This window comes from Chelonoidis abingdonii, chromosome 8 (assembly GCF_003597395.2).
Source record: "Chelonoidis abingdonii isolate Lonesome George chromosome 8, CheloAbing_2.0, whole genome shotgun sequence".
NCBI lineage: Eukaryota > Metazoa > Chordata > Testudines > Testudinidae > Chelonoidis > Chelonoidis abingdonii.
The window spans coordinates 67526589-67540049 of NC_133776.1; the positions used below are offsets into that span (position 1 = coordinate 67526589).

The 13461-nt window shown below is 41.1% G+C and overlaps 1 protein-coding gene across 4 annotated transcripts in view; it reads left to right on the top strand.

Annotated features, from left to right (window-relative positions):
- PCDH19 (protocadherin 19) overlaps positions 1-13461 on the top strand; it is a 106297-nt gene that overhangs the window by 63406 nt on the left and 29430 nt on the right. Inside the window, exon 4 of one of the 4 annotated variants that reach the window (XM_032772152.2) lies at positions 3256-3428. The exons of 2 other annotated variants lie outside the window; for them this stretch is intronic. In XM_032772152.2, the coding sequence (XP_032628043.1) occupies positions 3256-3428 (173 nt within the window). The remainder of the gene's footprint in view (positions 1-3255; positions 3429-13461) is intronic. One more of the 4 variants, XM_032772153.2, reaches the window with a different exon arrangement.

Below are 13461 nucleotides of genomic sequence, written 5' to 3' on the forward strand. Positions count from 1 at the left end.
TTTGTACAGTGCTTAAGCGCAATGGGTTCATCTTGGTTCATCTCTAAGCATTCCTGTACTACAAAAAGAAGCAATTACATTAAATGGAGAGGGACAGTCTCTGCCTCATCTTGGTCAAAGTGCTGTCAGCACTGGAGTAGGAGGAGTAGTGCTTAATTTGTACTAGGGCTTGCCAGGACTGAGCCCTGACATCTCTAGGCTTGGCAGTTTGTAGCTCCAGCACCTCTGGGCTTGCTGTGTCAGTTATGAAAATAAAAAATTGCTTGAGCCCTGGCACCTCTTTTATTACAAATTAAGCACTAGGGAGGAGAGGGCTTAAGTGAGCCCTCCCTTCCTTTTTATCCACCTGCTTGTTTAGATTTTGCTTCTTCTGTTCCTTCTCAGGCATTCTCCTTTACAGACCTTCTTTTCTAGAGTGCCTCTGTCTCTTTGTGGATGGATAACCTGTATGTTTCACCAACTTTGCCCCAGCAGTAACCAGTTGATTTTACAATGCTGCGGTGTCAACTTGTCCTCTTTGCTGCCCTGGGGGTTCTCCATGAGCTAGCTACGTTTCAGAATGGACTATATCTGATTTTAGCCTGACATCTTAAAGCTTTACCTTGTCCACCAGTTTACATGGCTGCCAAGAGTTTCTAGGATTTGTTGTTTCCCATTTTGCATCCATCCTCAAGCCAGAGAAGAGAATTTCCCAGCCCTCAGCTCTTTGGGCTCTGAGCATCTATCATAAGAACTTCGCCCTCAGCTGTTGTTGGGAGCTCTCTATGATACGGGCTTGCTCTTGCAACACTTTTTCTAATCAGTGCTCTGCTGCTGTCGCTCTCCGTAGAACTTGGAAGGCAGCGAAGCACCATTTATAAGGGGCACTACAGGGGTAGACCTGAAAATGAAATAAAATGGAGCTTTCAAGCAGATGCTGTTTCCAGCTTGCAATATAACAAGTCTGTGGGCACTGTCAGGTGGGGGCAGCTTTAGTTTAGGTAGTTGAGAGATCACCAGTTCTAGCAGTACTTACCATCATAAGTACATGGCCATGACTAGTGATTCTGGATGCCTGACTTGAGATACCTTAAAGAGTCTGATTTTTCAGAAAGTGTTGAGCACGTGCCTTTGGAAAATCAGGTCCCTTTGAATTGTCAAAAACAGAGGCACCCAAAATCTCTAGTCACCCTTGAAAAGGTAAGCCATAGGGGAACCTGCTCAAACCAGTAATATCTTTACCTGTAAAACTAAACTTTGTTACATCAGTCACTGTATAAGGTCAGACTTATACAGAACACCAAATGCAGCTGATGTTTTCCCCCCAAGCCTTGCTCTGTATACGATTTCCTGCAGGAGCTGCCTGTCTCTGTCTTTGATTCCCTCAAAGTTGCACCCACCTCTTTGTATACGTTGGTAGCATTAATAAGCTGTTCCTACCACAATGACCAGAATTTACTCTGCAGTTTTATGCTAAGTTCTAACTCTTGCTAATCTGAGATGTCAGGAGCAAAGTCCAGCATCCATATATGAGATTGTAGATCCTGCCATGTTCAGGCCCTGGTCCTGTGAGGACTGGCCCCCAAGCAAAACTCCTCAATACTGGAGAAAGATGTTGAGCAGGGCGGCCAGAAGCTTTCAGTATAGTGCCTCTTAAAATAAGCTCTGTGAGGCAGGGACTGTCTTTTTGTTCATTGTTTGTGCAATTCCTCACACAATAGTGTCCTGGCTGTGACTGGGGCTCTTAGATGCTTCTACAATACAAATAAATAACAGTGATAATAATTGAAACAAAACAAGCCAGTTTCCTCAAAAGAAGTCTGAAGCCTTTTAAAGTCACATGGTCCCTGGGAATTATAGCCATCTGCTTCTTCTGGCTCTTGGCTATGGGTCTCTGCCCAATAAAAGAATCCCCGTGGCCTGTGTTCTGTAGTCACTCTCTTCCAGGTGTCAGTGGAGTTGGTCCCAGCCTCATAAAGCCCAGATGGCAGAATGTGCTGAACATCTTCATATCCTAATGCTGATGGTAGTCAGGGTGTGCTGCTCTGCTGGTACATTCTCTACATTCAGGTCAATGCACCTTACTCAACACCTCATGCAGTTCTTGCCATGACCTGTTCAAAGTAATCTCAGAAGTGTGTACTGTGCATTGTTTTTTCTTTTGCTACTGGGCTTGTTACTACTGTAAGAACTGACATATCAGATCAAACCAAGGGTCCATCCTAGTCCAGTACCTTTTCTCTAACAGTGGCCTGAGCCAGCTGCTTCAGAAGAAGGTACAAGAAACCTCATAATGGACAATATATGGAATAGCCTTCTTCACAGTGAATTTTTTTATTCCCAAATATCAGGCTGCAACAGAAATTGGTTTATGCCCTGAAGCTTATAAGGGGTTATCCTAGCTAATGTAATTTTGAATGTTCTTATTTATATAAATGTCTAATCGTTTTTAGAATCCTGTGAAGCTTTTGACCTCAGCAGTATATTGTTGCTTTGAGTTCCACAGGATAGTTTTTCAGTGTGTGAAAAGAATAACTCTGAAGACCAATGTAAGCTGGATTTTCTGTTTTGCAGGATGAATGGATATGGAGAGACAGTGCTACCCCTGTAAGGCTCCTTTTTCAGCAATACATTAGTCGTTGTCCTGACTGCCATTTTCGTTGTACCTTATGTACTCAGCAGCACAGCCAGGAAGTTCTACCAGCCTATACCTGGCACATTCAGCAATAGTTTGTCTGTATTCACAGGACACCTTCATTTCTTTTCTGTTAGAATGGTTCAGAGCTGAATGTGACGTGCCAAGTTGAATAGGTTGAATTGCTGTTGTACTTTGTCTCTTTCTATTCTTCTCAGGTATAAGGTGATCTTCTGTTCCTGATCTTGCCTCAGGTCTGCTTTAGCTGTGCAATGCTTCAACTTTTCGTCTCTTTGGCTTATTCCACAATGAGCAGGAGCACTTTGCTTGTGTGCTAAATGAGCAAGATCTTTGTGTAATTCTCACAAACCTGTAGGCAGTTCCTGTTTCAGACTTGCAACTAGTTCTGGTTGCCTACTGGAACGTGCATAAAGATCAATGAATGGAATTGTTAGTGTTTCATACTGGGAACACTCTTTTGTGGTTCTAAATTGTGACTACTTATGAAAGAGATTTTTTCCCCCTACATAATACAGCCAGTATAAGTCTTGCTTCAGGGTTATGACATCATCCTGGCTAAGAGAGACTTTATCTGATCAGACTTGACATGACAGTAAATCATTGTTCTTTCTTAAACCCAGCAGTTCAACTTTCAAGGACTTAGAGGGGAATAGTCTCAAGGATAGTGGGCATGAGGAGAGTGACCAGACTGACAGTGAACATGATGTCCAACGGGGCCTGTACTGTGATACTGCCGTCAATGATGTGCTGAACACCAGTGTTACTTCCATGGGGTCTCAGATGCCTGAACAAGGTAGGTTGCATCAGTGCAATATATTGTATGTTAAGAGAGAGATCTGTGGAGCTTTCTGACTGTAGTAACATTAGATAGCTGAATGCTGATGGCTAGAATATATTCTTGTGTGGGTGTGCATTAAGGATGCTTAGCACTTACTGTATATAGTGCTTTTCTTCTTCCAAGTGCTGTATAGATATAAATTAATCTTCACTACCCCTGTCAAGTAAGTAAACAATGAGGATTATTCTCCATTTCACAGATGGGGAAACTGAGACCCTGCAGAGTTTTTATGTGAAAGCTATTCAAGTGGTAGAGTTAGATTTAGAGCAGGAGTTAAAGTGTTTCTGATCAGGTCCTTACTGAACTAGACCTCACTTTCTCAATCAAAGATCACATTCCCTATTTTTGACACTCTATAGCAGGATTTCAGGAGATCGTGAGCAGACATCATCCACACAACATTTTGAAAAGGTCAGCTGAGCATATATACACGTTATTCACACATTCCACAGGAGATTAGCTCAGTCTAGTGGGCGAGGTATTTGTGTCTTCTCCTCCACCCCTATAAACTGCAGTTTCACCTATTACACATACCCATATGCAGAGTTGGAAAATCAAGCTATGATCTAAACACAAATGAGTGTTAGCTGGAGGAAAATAGAAGAGTTCAGCTGAGCCCATTCCTTCATATGTACTTGGGCATGAATGTCGCTTTTAATGTCTTACTGATGCAAACATCCTCTGCAAACATCCTGTCATTTTCAATTAAGATGTGTGAATGCAGTTTAGTGCTCAAGCTCAGGGAAGCCTTAGGGATGCTTGGATATCTCTAGAGAGAGGCTGTAGCTGAGGCTCAACTGGAAGCCCCACTGCTAAAAGACTTAAGGATGTGAAAACAAGTGCTGTGATTATGGACTGGGCTTCAGCTGTTGAATTCAATTCATGGTAAACATCATTAAAAGCCTTTGTTTTGATGTAATAAATAGAGTCAAATGGGGAGAGTTCTTACCATCCGTGTTGTAAAAGATTTCCTTTAAAAGAAACATTAATCACTACGGTAATTCCTAAGGGATGCTGTTAAATGGCCATAGTTAACCCTGGAAAACTGTGCAAGTTGGAGTACATAGAGGTCACCTACCAATTCTATATTGTCAGCCACATTAACTGGAGAGCGGTGACATCTACAATGATAATGTATTTTCCAGACAACCATACTGTGGCTAAAGATGAAAAAATTAAACATTTATATAACTATACAGTGGCAATTTAATTCTCCAAGGACTAGCACTGTGTCAGAGAATGCAGGCTGATAGGTATCATTTATTATTCTTCTATTACAAAGAAATGCTTTTTCATTTAGTTCAGGAAAAGGTTTCCTAAGATGCTCCTTGCAGTAAGAAATGGCTCTGGGAGCAAAAATGCTCATAATTGATTTCTGTCCCATTGGAATGGTCTGAACAACATCTGTTAATTTTTTTGTCACCCTTTTTTAGCAAAAAACAATCTTGGTGGAGTGCCAGATAGGATTTGACAGAGATTACATTTCTGACAAGGTTGTGCACTGCCTGCAGTGTGCATGAGATAACAATGAGAATGAATTGAGAAGAACGGGCTGGAGTCAGACCTGGTCAGTAAAGAGACACTGGTGATGAATTTGGTTCAATATATTGGAACCAAATCTTCCAGTATGAACTGCTGGTGAAGACAGTTAGGTGGGGGAGATCCAAAAGCACATATTGGAGTCAGGTGCCCAACTCCCATTGACCTTTAATGGGAATTGGGTGCTTATCACACACTGTGCATTTGCAGAGCTCCCTCTTAGCTATTTCTTTGAGGGAAACTCAGTTAGTTGTAACTTCCAGCTCTTGTTCATTAATATTTGTCACATATGGGAGTATCCTCATATTTATGCCATGCCAGGATTATTCACCGTGCTCTGATTCTGCAGATCACTTAAACACATCATAACTTTAAGCACGTTAATAGTCTCATTGACTTCAGTGGGACTACTCACATAGTTGGAGCTACGCAGGGCCTAAGGGCTTGCCTACACTTAAAATGAACAGCTGCACTGCTGTAGTGCTTCAGTCTAGACACTACTTATGCTAATGGGAGGGATTTTCCCTTTGGTGTAGATAATCCACCTCCCCAAAAGGCAGCAGAATTCTTCCATTGACCTTGCACCGTTTACACGGGGACCTAGGCCAGCTTAACTGTGCTGTTCAGGGGTGTGGATTTTTCACATCCCTGAGAGAGAGGGAGAGAGTTATTTCAACCTAATTTTCTAGTGTAGATCAGACCTAAGTGCTTTACTGGGTTGAGGTCTGTCCTGCCCTCCCAAAACTTGTGGCTCGATATTGCCATCTAGCTGGGTTTGACTGAAGACTCTCATGCGAGCAGGGGTTTTTAAATGGGAGAGAGGAAGACCTCTTCTCTGAGCCCTGTGGTAGAGTAGTGGAAGACCTAGCTATGCGCTCTAAGCCATATGCATTTACATGGTTACAGCCTGCATCAAAATTTTGATCTGGATACTACATGACTGAAGTATCCCTACACAGCCTACTCCTTCTAAAACTGCTCATTCTGGTGTCTGAGATGCTTCTCTACATCCTTTTCTGCTGATGGCATTTCACATATACACATACTTAGAGAACTAACACACTGAGGGAGGGCTGTATTTGGATCTGATATAAGATAGGTACAGCTCCATTGGAGTCACTACTTACATCAGGTCTGACTTTGGTCTTACTAACACTGTTGTAATGGCTGTTTTTAGAAGTGGGAGTACTCTAGGCCAAGCATCGGACATCATTAGTAGTATTTATGTTAATATTATGCTAGCATTCCTGGGCATGTTGTGGAGCTGCAGGCTGCTTCCACTGTCAGCTGCGTGTTTCAGAACGTGGTTGGGCAAGTATTGTGGCTGCTCTAACTTTCTCCTGACGTCTGTCTCCTCTGGCATTCACAGCTTCCAAAAACTAGGCACCTGTGTGCGTGTGTTGCTGCTTCCAATTATAAAAAGGTGGGTACACACTGTATAATAACACATATCTGAGGCCGCATCTTATCTGCAGCTAAATGGACCCAAGTTCTGTTGCAAGGCCCCTGGATTCTGTGACACGCTGATGCAGCATGCTGAAAATTTTGTGGTGGCTTTGTCTGGGGATCCGAATCATCTATGAAAATGAATAACAGAACCAGTCAGTGCTCCTTGTGTTTATTGATTTTGGTATTCTCTTCCATTTATTCTATGTTCTCTCTTTGATTTCACTTTTCAGTGTCCCACAGAGTTTTGAATTGACAACATGATTGCTTCAGCGGAGATCACAGGGGGAAAGTTGGAGGCTTTGGCAGCTGGGTGGAGAATAACTGGGCTTTTGGCTGCTGATGAGACACATGGTCCATCTGGGAAGGTACCACTCAACATGAGTGTGGGTGGCAGAATCTGGCTCTCTGTTACATGCCTACAGACACAATTTTTGCACAGTTTTGAGCGTTCTCTACGTTTCCAGTAATAACACTGAAAAATCAAAAATCTGAATCGGATACACTTGTTTTAGATTACTGTGACTCCCTTCACTACAATGGAGTAACTTGTGATTTGCATGTGGTTAAATTAAATCAGAATCAGGCCCCAAGTATCTGGAATATAAACCCAGTCATTAGTTTAGTGGGAACTCTCCTGGACCAGTAAACTGTTCAGGATTGGTGATCTAGGCAAGAAGCGAAGTTTTACATAAGTGTTCTAGAGCTATAAGTAATCTGCCTTACTATTTCCGTTTCTGGCAGCTGCGCAAACAATTCCTCTTCATCAGGAAGGGAATATGGCTCTAGTGGCCTAGCTAATCATAGATGGAGAAATCTAATACTAGCTGATCAAGGAATCCCTTCTCTTGGTCAGGGCTTTGGAAAATGTCCTGCCCTAGGGCAGGCTGGGGTGGGTACAAAGGCAGACTGACTGATCAGAAGACTGTTTAACTCAGAGGAATGAATGGGATCTTGCCTGGAAAGCCATCAACATGGTTGTAGAATAGCAGCAACAAGAGTTCATGCACAAAATCATTAATTTTTGTAGCAGATACTAAAAAAAGAAGGTAAGGGAGAGGAACGTTGTCAGAAGCTCACTCGTTCATCGAGGCTGTGCCTTGCCCTGATACTTAGGCTGCAGAAAATGGTCAAGAAAATCAAGGTAATTAGAGTAATAATAGTCATTCTTACAGGGTTCATGAGACATCCAAAGGATTCAAGAGTCTTCCTTATCCACTCTGGGTAACTCTTGATCTGCTGATGTGAGTTCCTGATTGGCATAAACCTTTACAGCCTATGAACCATCTTGATATCAAGAGTGCTTCTGAAAATTAGGAGCTTCTAACAAGATACCGATTGCTATCCTGAAGGCCCAATGAACTTTAACCTTTAAAATACACTACTGGGTATAGGATTGTTTCTCGGGTTTTGATGAGTGATGGGGATTAGTGGGATCTTGTTTAAGCACATCTTGATTCTTGAGATTTTAGATTTCCTGCTGGAAGGAGTAGACAAAATTTGATCCAAGCTTCTGCCTATAGTGCTCTTGGAGAGGCAGGCTCCTGAACACTCTCGCTCAGCATTCTTAAGCCTGGATAAAAGCTTACAGCCTGATGATTAAAGTCAGTAGCAAAACTCTCATTGAGTTCAGTGGGGACAGAATTAGGACCTTTGTTAATAGATTCTGTCCTTACCAAGCAGTCCTGTACTGGCACAATGTGTCCATAACCTAAAAAGCTGTCTTGGCAGTTGTAGATTAAATCCTCTACCATGGAGCACCTGTTGGCACTCTTAGCAGTCAAAAGGCGTGGGCATATTGGCCATTCTGGGTGGGGAAGGGCTTTGCATCCCTGTGCTGGTATGGAGTTGACCTCCATGCTGGTTGTGAATATGTTAGCATGATTGGGTGTATTGGGTAAGGACACAGGATCCACACTAAAGGGTCCGTTGGCTTGGAACCTGCTGCTGAGGGACAAAGATCCTCTACTCCATGTCACAGGTAGGAGTAGTGACTTCAGTGGGCTAAGGACCCAGTAGCCTGCCTATAACTTGAGGGAAAATTTCATCACTCTCTTCCAGTCCCTGTGCAAGATAGCTTCATAAAGCCAGTTGCTCTAGCTTTAGCTAGAATTCAGGAGTGGTGTCACATAGGCCAAATACACTCTGGGAGGTATGGGATGTGCAAAGTGCAGCCCTCCTGTTTCTATGGGGGAAGCTGCACTCAGGAGGGATTTATTCCTGAATGACATGCATGCAGTGCAATGATACCAGTGTGTACCACTCCCACCCCCTCCCCCACATATGCACACCCTGTCCCTACTTGGGAGTTTGTGTGGAGAAAGGTGAGCGGGAGATCACCTTTTAGTTCTGGCAGGGCTATGTAGGAAGGTTGCTGCTGAGGGGTGCTGAATCAGAACATTTGCTAGTTATCCTGGCTCTGCCCTGCCTTGTACTCTTGCGCCTCAGCTGATGCAAAGGAATCAGGTCCATGATATTATTAAACCCGTCCTGGATTTTTGTTTTTGTTTTTGTTTTGTTTGTTAAAATGAAATGTGTGATCTGAACTACTTGACAGTGTCCCTTTAATTGTGTGGCTTTGGACCCTGAAGTTGAGAGGTGCTGAGCATGCACTACTCCACCAGAAGGCAATGCCTTTCCCCCTTTCCTTTGGTAATCATGTAGGTACCCCATAGTAAAGTATCACCTCTAAAATGGCAGATCCTAGGGTCAAGGGTAGCAGCATGTGGTCAGAAATATTATCTTGAGCTCTGCTGCTTAGCGTATTTTAGAAGTCAGAAGCATGCCCAGTCCCTCTTTACCTCATGATCTTAATTATTGATTATAAATTCATCAGTTGAAAAGATTGCTTTAATTGCTATAATATGCACCCAATTTGGAGTTCATTACCACACTGAATTGTTTTCCTTTTCTTCCTAATTGATACCAAATGGAACATACAGGAACACACACACTGACGTTTCTTTGCCTTTCTCGACTGAATTTACTTACTGCAGTTTAATCATTTGTTTATTTCTGGAGATGCAGGGCTTTGCAATTTAGTCAACATATTTATCAATTCTTTCATCAATTGAATGCTCACATAGCAGGTTTGTTTGGAAAAACAAGGTTTTGAAGAAATTGATTCCTTTTACACCTAACTGTGGTTGCACCTTTGGTATAACAATGTGCTGTAGAATGTCTAATTCACCGTTGCATCACTCCAGTTTTATTCTAAGGTACTAGTGCAGACCTCTAATGAAGGTGCATATCGGCTACATTGATGTTTCAGCTCACTATATGAAGCATTGGTGGAAATCACAATTTCCACACCAATGAATCATATACTGAATTTGAAATATCAGAGTAGCTACTGGTGCAAAAAGTCCAGCAGAGAAAAGGCCTCAATCAGACAATGGCAGGTTACAACGTTAGTGGCAGAATGTGTTTTTTTTTTGTTTTTGTTTTTGATTTTGAAGCTTCTTAACATGCATTCCTCTCAGCAAAGCAGGAAATTCTTGGTGTGGAATATTTTCTGACATTGCAAGGCAGCGTGGTGCTCTGTTCCATAAATGGTAGCATGGACCAGATGTTCATAGAGTAATTGAAAATTCCATTTTATCAGAATAGCATTTGCTGTCAAAAAGTTTTATCTTTACTTCAACAAAGAGGTTGATTAGATCCCTAAGGACCTGAATTAACATTTTTAAGGCTAGATATAGTGTTTTGCAATTCATGTAGTTATTTCTCCCTTGGTTTTGCTCATTCAGAGTCTTTTTTTTTTTTTTTTTTTTTTTTTAATGCCTTCGTCCTCTTGCAAACATATTAGTTGCAAAAGTTTAGTTCTCTGTCTCTTGGTGTGTGTGTATAAATATATGTAGAAATATTTAGATCTCTTCAGTTATTTTTTCTCACCTTGTTGTGAGCCAGAAGCATACATGTATTTTAAAAACATAAGACATAGAAACACTTGCTTATCTAGAAACAAAAGTGTAAATGACTACTTCAAATATTTGTTAGCTGCAATAGAGACTTCAAACTTATCTGAATTCCCATTCATGGTCAATATTTTTAACATCTGTTGTAAGAAACAGTGTCTTGCTCAAAGAAGCAATGATTCATTGTTTATAATAAAAATAGAATCTGAGGGAAAAATATTAGAATAATCTCACACAAATCATAGGAAGTTTGTGGTAGAAATAACTATAGCAATAATAGAAAAGCTTTAAAAATCAGGGTGAAGGGGTTTGATAAACTGCTTTGTTCACTCATGTACCTTCAGATAATTGATTCTAAAAGCACCACTTTTTATTTTACTAGTAAGAAATCAGCAGCAAAGAGTGGCAGAAAATATCATAATCTTTAAGGGCCTGATCTTGCAGACATGCATGCGTGGGTAGTTAATTGGGTCTGATTTTCATTTGCGCTGGGAGCGTCAAGGGATCTTTGAGTGGAAATTCATTACATTTTTATTCCCAATTTAAGGCCCACTTACAATGCTCTGGCAGTGGAAAAGAGGCCTTTAGTATAGGTAACTCACATGCATAAGTATTTGCAGGATTAGATCCTATTCTATTCTATACAGGTTCTTACACTGTACTCATTTCCATAGGTATCTCAGAGCACCTTCGAGTAGTGCATTAAGCAATTTGACTAACATTTATAATTGGAAAAATATATATATATATAGCTGACATAACTTGTTGATTTTGGTCCTTGTTTCAGACAGACATTTTATACCAGGAAGTCCTTTTTGTACTGCAAAGTCAGTTAATGCCGTCTGGTTTTGTACCCATATGAAGATTTGAGTGATATACTCTAGGACAGGGGTCAGCAATGTTTGGCACACGGCTCACCAGGGTAAGCACCCTGGGGGGCCGGGCCAGTTTGTTTACCTGCCACGTCTGCAGGTTCAGCCGATCGTGGCTCCCATTGGCTGCAGTTTGCCCCTCCAGCCCAGTGGGGGCAGCAGGAAGCGGCGCGGGCTGAGGGATGTGTTAGCCACTGCTTCCTGCTGCATGCCAAAGGTTGCAGACCTCTGGTCTAGGACTTTGGATGTAGAAGCACTACTGCATTTAAAAAACAAAACAAAACAAAAAACTGTTTAAAAAAATCTACTATCTATATTAATATATGTGGTATAAGAAATGAAATCTAAGACTTCTGGTTCAGTGACAGTATATTCCTTAAGATGGATAACAGCCATGAAATATCAATTATTATAATGGTTCTGATTTATGTATTTATTACATGATCATTTAGTAAAAGAGCTTAAATACAAGCTCAATGGTATAGCTATAGTGTGTTCTGGCTAGCTTGGAAGGGGGCAGTCCAGTTTGTGAATGAATTATGAAACCCAGGAAGAAGGGATTGTGGAACATGGTCACGCTGAGTTTTAGTATAAGAAGGGGAGTTGGTTGTTGTTTTTGCACCTTTGGATACTCAATAGGTTATCATTTAAAAAGTACAGTGTTAGTGAAAGCCTTCAGCATGTCTCACTGGAGTAATGCTGAAAGGGGCTAGTGTGTGTTATGAATGGCTGATGTGACGAGGCTATTTTTGTACTTAGTGGAAAATTGTGTGTACATTTCTCCCAACTGCCTACTCTCCTTTTGTGAAAAAGGCTAATGTTGCTTCCACATCCTGCAGGCTTCAGATACAGGGAGCCAAACTGGAAACTCAGATTGTTAAAGGACTGCAACTCCTCGCTTGAAAATCTGAAAAGCTAGAGCTGGGCAGCAGGGTCAGGTTACCCCCAGTTGTTGAACTGTAAAATATTTAATTTCTGCTGCAACAGGCCAGGGTGGTAGTCATTTGGGGTGGCATTCATTTAATATGCCAGTGATCTGTGCATGAGACGCATTGGGGGGTATCTGAGGTTTACCAGCAGTTGATCTCAAAGGTAGTGGAGGAATTAGTAGACACTAGATAATCCTGAGGGCAGTGGAGTTGTTTGCAGGCATTAATGGATCCTCTGTGTTACTTCTTTCTTAGCTTTGTATATTCAGTAGCTTTTAAATTTCCACATGAACAGTTTGATTAAACCCTGCACTGGAACATGGTGTCAGGTGAAGAAAAGGAGATACTGAAATATCTATAGAAAAATATAAAATCAGATTTTAAAGCAACAGAGTAAACAATAAACAGGTTTGTATCCCCCTTTCTTTGCGTAACAAATCATATCTTATATCCTGGGCTTTCTGGAAGGCTTTTCTCAGTTTTCAACCTTATCGTATTAAAGATCACTCTTGGAATATCTCTTTCACTAAAATTAATCAATCCAAGGTCACAGAAGTTAGATCTTGTAGATAATTGAGCCCATTTTCCTGTATGTGCAGGAAATAGTCCTCCAGATTGGAACATACTGGTGATTTTTCCATCTATTAAAGATCACCTGCAAAGGAAAATTCCTTGATGATGTATGTGAAAGTTTGTGTGGTTTCTGAGTTAACTTTTCCCCCCTGTTGTTTTTTTAAATAAAAATGTAGGTCTTGTCCAACTTATGTTTTAGAATGATTCTCTGGAGAGCTCTGAATTGGAGAGAGAAAGGGAGCAAAACTTAAATGAGAGGGGTAGTGATTTTTATTCAAATGGTTTAAACCCATTAGTTTTGTGTTTGCTTTTGTTGATGTCTATTTAACTCAAGTTCCTAGTGCACAGTTTGAAGAAAAGATCTCTTTGTTACAGTCCAGTTAACCTTTTCTCTGGGTCCTCCAAGTCATCCTTTTGCAAAAATCACGAAGATAAGACTTGGTATTTCTGATATTTCTAAGATAAACAAACAACTTGTGGCTTCGTTCTCCATCATAAACAAGCCAAAAAGTGCACATACTAATTTTTTGCCCTTTCCCAGTCACCTCTAAGGAAAATATTAACTCATTCAATCTATCACAACAATGAGGTGTGGTAATGGTTAAAGTAATCTGTTTCATATTTAGCAGTAGGGTAGGTGTATGAATAAAAACTAGCCTTCTGTTAACACAGCAAGTGAGCACTTGCTGATCTTAGACTGTAATCAATCTAC